Raw genomic sequence first — 6,000 nt, 5'->3', positions numbered from 1 at the left:
GGCAGCAACAATAAAGTTACGCCTTCTTTCTTTGCGTGCACATTTGGGCGGCGTTATGCAAATCTTCCCACATCGTGACATAGACATGTGGTGTGTTAGAACGAGCCGTTTTAGGTAGGCGTGGTTGACTCTTAACTTTTATAAAGAATATCTCTTTGGATTTGAGACTTTAGTCTTTGCAACTTTACAGATCTTCTTTATGCACCAAGAGCTTGTAACACTCCAAAGAGAAATGAAAAATTGAAATTGCATCATATGACCCCTTTAACCTAAAATCATGTAACGCTGAGAAACAAAAAATATTGTTAAACTTTTACAGTAAGGTTCCATTTGTTAACATCCGTTAACATGAACCAACAATGAAACATAACTTAGGGTAACGCTTTATTTTAAGATGTCCTTGTTACACGTGTTACATGTACTTACTATTATAATAACAATAAATTATGCATAATTACATGCAAGTAACCCTAAGCCAAACCCTAACCATATAGTAAGTACATGTAGTTAATTAATATTACTCAGTACTTAAACGTATAATTACACTGTAACAAAGACACCTTAAAATAAAGTGTAACTTCATTTAGTAATCTTAGTATTATGTATTTCAACATATACATAATATATTAAAGAAATCAGTCAGTTGTATTTACAACTGAAAAAAATTTTGTATTTAATATTATTTAATGGATTTACATTTACATTTTTTTACTATATATATATATATATATATATATTATTCATATATAATAATTCATATAATATGCTCTTTTATATAATTATTGTATACATGCCCCATGTTGTACATTTACCCCTTTTTTACACAATTGAAACTATTTTTAACATGTTTTAATAATGTATTACTTTTTTGGAGAGTTCATGTCTACATTTCCATATGCAAATTACAGTTCTATAACAACCTGTTTTGTGGAGTCTGTGTGTTATATGTGTTGTGTTGCTGAACAGTACACTATTATGTTGTAGTTTACAATATAGTGAGTCACTGTGTAGTAGAGTCTAGCACCAAAATGCTGAATTTCTGGGTTACATTGTTTAATCCAATTGACGTTTTTGTTAAATATCTCTCATAACTCTGGTGTGCTAATTTAGGTTTGCCGGTCGCCCGGGTGACTATGTTTATGTCTTTAAGGATTTCCGCATGGAAGAGGTAATTATTAAAATGATAATATGTTTGTCTTCAGTGTTTTAGCATAGTGTAACTAACAGTTTGCATGTACATGTGTTTTTGGTCTAGTGTTCTCCAGGTGGTTGTCTTATTGAAGTGTGTATTCAGCTGGGAATCATTATGTTGGGAAAGCAGCTCATTCAGAATAATGTGTTTGAAATTGCCATTCCGTAAGTGTTTTACACACACATACACACATGCAAAGTCTTCCCCGTGGTCCCTCTGCTCATTTTCTTTGATTCTGCAATGTACCCCCAGTCTATTAGAGGAAGCCCCTAACTCTCTTGTTAAATTAAATTTTAATTCTCCACACAGTTTAACATTACCAACACAGTGCACAGTGAGTGATGGAAGAGGTGTTTAAAATAACACGGCCAAATCTGTTGACATTACAGAAAGCTGAAGAAGATGTATCGCACATATAAGGAGGAGAAAGATGGATCGGCAGATGAGGAGGACAAAGATTCGAAACGAGAACCACAGCGCTGGGATTTGGACTATGATCTGGAGCCATATGAAGGATTGAGCCCAGAGTACATGGAGATGGGTGAGTACCACATGCTCAAATTGAACAATAGACTCAAATGTCAGCAACGTTTGGTGCATCGCTTTCATTGTTCTACTTGTTTTTAAGTACCTTACAACCCCAAAAACATCATTACTATGTGCTTTGTAGCAACTTGAAAGCCTTATTTGACTGTTTAATGATAGTGTTGTGGCTTGACCATTTTTTTTCTAGAATTGCTCTTTATAGTCAACTAAAATTAGATTTTTTTATATACATTCCTGGTCTTATTTTCATTATATTATGTTTTTTCCAAAGATTTCTTCAAAATGTATGATTTGCTCCATTACATTTTGAAAGGAGTGAATGCTGTTTAAAGTTGGCTTTAATAGCTGTAATAATTAAATAACTTACAATATAATTGTTAGGCATTTGACATCACCATGATGTACTTCGTCTCTGGCTGCTATTGACCAATCATAATTCATTTTAGGCTTTGCACTCTACCTGGACAACTAGTTAACTAAGAAGCTGTGTTGTGTCTAAATTTTGTTTAGAAATGATCAATCTTGAAAGCAAGATCTGGCTCTTATTAAATTACATTTACATTTTTTTTTTATAAGTAGGCACCTTTAAAATAAAGGCATTCACACCAATACAAATGTTCCGTAAAAATAAATAATTTAATTTTAATAAATGATTAATTCATATGTTCAGACCATCACAAACTTTTTTTTTTTAAACCGAGGGGCTTCAAATCAATTTTCTATCACACTATGAAAAATGCTGGCCAACCAATAAGATTTGTGCAAAAAACGAATCACTCCAAGGCACTCGAAATTATAGTGAAAAAATTAAAAAGCCTTTATTCACATGGCTTTATTCACAACCGACGTGTTGCGGCTAACAAGCCTTCATCAGCCTTCATTCATTGTGTGTTGCTTTTAATGTAAAGCCATGTGAATAAAGGCTATTTAATTTTTCACTATAATTTCGAGTGCCTTGGAGTGATTCGTTTTTGGATGAATTTAGAAATCCTGCATACAAAGAGCACCGATTTATGGACTTTATACCCCAGCAGCATTTTTGCATATTTTTGAAATAAGATTTGTGATTGCCTAGAGCCACTGCTTGTGATGGGTGTCTGAGGCGGGAATCGAACTCGGGTCCGCTAGGCAACCGAGCTGTCTCCTCTACCACTGTGCTATAGTGGATGACAGTCGACAGAGGGATCCAAGGGCAGAAGCATAACAGAGAGACTTAGATAACTGAACAAAAGCTTTACTGGAGCAGTCCAAGTTCAAAAGTACAACAAAAGGGAAGCCGTGCTTCCATAGAAAAATGCAAGAAATAAAAGATGAGCAAAAGGCAAAATCCAAAATCTCAATAAACTAGCTTAGGTGGTGAGGAAACACAGGCGTAGTAGGCTCAAGACTGAACACAGGTGAGCAAATGGGGCACGCTTAAATAGGCCAACATTAATTGGGTAAAGACACACGGCTGGGGGCATTCAAGTCCTAATGAGTAGTGATGTATCTATCAACAGAAGCTAGGGCCACCTAGTGGCTAGGAGTGTTATTGCATAGAACCAGTGTAAGCGAAATGATGGGGAGTGTTACTAGTTAGTGCCAACTAGAGGTTGGGAGAGTCATTGCAATCAGGGAGAGTTCTTCCAAGCTGGGCCTTACACTGCTGTTGCATAAAACCACTACTTGATGTATTTTGCTAAGCGAACCTCCTTGTATTAGACACATGGGGGAAACAGAATCCAACAGTGAGCAATCCAGCTATCGGAATCTGTTCCCCCACCACTATGGAGAGACATGTTGATATAGATGCTTAAAAACTGTTGAATCTATCCCATATGGGGATGAATCTTAACCAGTATCTTTTTCAGAAACATTAGAACCTCCTAGTATAGGAAATATTGGGGAGCAATCCATCTGTTGGAATATGTTCGCCCTACTCCAGGGTGAGAGATGTTAATGTAGTTGTTGATTCTATCCTGTATGAGGAAGGATCTTAACCAGTATCAGTTTGATAAATATTAGAACCTCCTTGTATAAGAAACATGGGGGGAACAGAATCTGATGCCAACCAATCCATCTGTTGGAATCTGTTCTCCCACCTCCATGGAGAGACATGTTGATGTAACTACTTAAAAGTAGTTGATTCTGTCACAAATGGGGATAGATTATAACCTGTATCAGTTTGAAAAATCTTATAATCTCCTTGTATAAGAAACATGGGGGGAACAGAATCTGATGGTGAGCAATCCAGCTGTCGGAATTGCTTCCCCTAACTTATGGCTTAAAGTTCCCATGAAATCTAAGATGTGATATAAACGAATGCTATTGGCTATTTTAAAAAGGGGCGGGGCTACTTGATATGTCCCGCCCTGTCTTCCTGTTTCAGTTAAAATGACGTCAACACATAGAGTAACGCTGCGTGTTTCTAAGCATTTCAGGGGACCTTTAAAGGGTTTCTGCCCTGTGAGAATGGATCTGTCCATTTTCATTTAGACCATCAGTTGTTTTTTATGCCTTGGTCTGAGCAGACAATTTGAAAACCGGACCAAATATTTGTTTGGGTTGGTGTGAACAGACCTTAAGCTTTGTGATATGGAGAGAGCATAGACACAGCTTGGTTGAAGGAATCAATACAACAGTATCATATTGACAATGACCTATGACAGATATGTCAATCGGGTTAACCCTGTAGTTGTAGACTGGATCAGTCATGTTGATTAACAGTTACCACTGAGCCGATTCTGTGGGTCACTTGATATGTTTTCTTTGCTTTACTATTTATCACAAGTTCTACTACAACTACAACTTCAGAGACTCTGACAGTGGTCGGTAACCTTCTGTCACAAAGAAAGAGGAATATTACATGTATTATTTTATTTAGTTGTTAATTTTGAAATCCCCAAATCTGCATGGCAAGTAACGTACGTAACTCTTGCAGTAATCCTTCACTGTAGTCAAACCGCCGTATGGGAAGCACTAGTGGATTGGTGATTAACAAGAAATATAAAAAATATCAAAATGGATGCCAACATCTGCTCTATACACTCTATTATTAGTTTTTCCTTTGAAGAGGTTTAGCGATGGTGTTTAAGGATGTCTGCGATGACTTTGAGGAATTGGGTTTGATTAAGGACATTGGTGTATGTGTGTGTTTGTTTGTCTGCAGTTATTCAGTATGGATTTGTCACACTTTTTGTGGCCTCCTTCCCGCTGGCACCAGTCTTCGCTCTGCTTAATAATGTCATTGAAATCCGACTAGATGCGGCAAAATTCGTCACTGAAATACGCAGACCTGATGCAGTCAGTGCTAAAGAGATTGGTATGAATTTTTGTAGCAAATATGCACAGACTTACTCATGGTTACACTTAACATAACTGTTATTTAATCTAGTTCACACTGTCATATTTATCTTCCCTTTCCCAGGCATATGGTACAACATCTTGAGTGGAATCAGCAAGTTTGCTGTCATTACAAATGTGAGTGTTAAGATTTTGACTTGTTGCTGGCTGTGTTTAGTATGATTTATCTCATTGCGTGCAGAGATTTTAAGGTTTTTCTTCTTTCTGTCTCTCTTTCCTCCAAGGCATTTGTGATCTCCTTTACATCTGAGTTCATTCCTCGGATGGTGTATCAGTATTTGTACAGTGAGACAGGCACCATGCATGGTTATACCAACCACACACTGGCTTATTTCAACACAAGGAACTTTAAACCTGGCACTGTCCCGCATGACACCGACTTTGACAGACAACTCCGTATTTGCAGGTACACAAGACACACATGCAACACACTCATACTCATGAACTCTGCTCGCCTATATGATCTGATACCATTTGTTCTTTCTCCTCAACAATTCGTCTTCACAGGTACAAAGACTATCGAGATCCACCTTGGTCTCCTGAATCTTACCAGCTTTCTAAGCAGTACTGGTCTGTGCTCGCTGCACGCCTGGCTTTTGTCATTTTTTTCCAGGTCAGACTTTGTTAAACTGCTTTTCTTGTTGTTCAATGAACACTGCAAGTTAAATACAACTTAAGCTCTCTCTACCATTAAAAAAAATAATAAAGTCATGACCATGTCATCCCGGTCTCATTTACATGATATCCATGCAATGATACAAAGAAGGGTTGTAATGTAAATATCTCTAAAGTATTTTAATGACTTCATATGTCAGTATAATCTTTGCGTGATAAAGGCAAGCAGATTTAGTTTTCATTCTACATTGAGGGGGCTCAAGCTTTAATTCCCCTCCTTTGTACTTCTAGTAAGAGATTAAAAT

The 6,000-nt window shown here is 37.0% G+C and overlaps 1 protein-coding gene across 3 annotated transcripts in view; it reads left to right on the top strand.

Annotated features, from left to right (window-relative positions):
* Positions 1-6,000, top strand: part of ano2a (anoctamin 2a) — a 32,370-nt gene that overhangs the window by 23,516 nt on the left and 2,854 nt on the right. For all 3 annotated transcript variants that reach the window (XM_016544841.1, XM_016544840.1, XM_016544839.1), the window contains exons 19-25: positions 1,111-1,168; positions 1,256-1,356; positions 1,582-1,733; positions 4,887-5,039; positions 5,145-5,197; positions 5,305-5,486; positions 5,588-5,693. In XM_016544841.1, coding sequence (XP_016400327.1) covers positions 1,111-1,168; positions 1,256-1,356; positions 1,582-1,733; positions 4,887-5,039; positions 5,145-5,197; positions 5,305-5,486; positions 5,588-5,693 — 805 coding nt within the window. The remainder of the gene's footprint in view (positions 1-1,110; positions 1,169-1,255; positions 1,357-1,581; positions 1,734-4,886; positions 5,040-5,144; positions 5,198-5,304; positions 5,487-5,587; positions 5,694-6,000) is intronic.

The sequence above is a fragment of the Sinocyclocheilus rhinocerous genome, unplaced genomic scaffold (assembly GCF_001515625.1).
Source record: "Sinocyclocheilus rhinocerous isolate Xijiao unplaced genomic scaffold, SAMN03320098_v1.1 scaffold1782, whole genome shotgun sequence".
NCBI classification, from domain to species: domain Eukaryota; kingdom Metazoa; phylum Chordata; class Actinopteri; order Cypriniformes; family Cyprinidae; genus Sinocyclocheilus; species Sinocyclocheilus rhinocerous.
The sequence above is the reverse complement of the archived record's forward strand: the minus strand, read 5'-3'. Positions and strand labels throughout refer to the sequence as shown.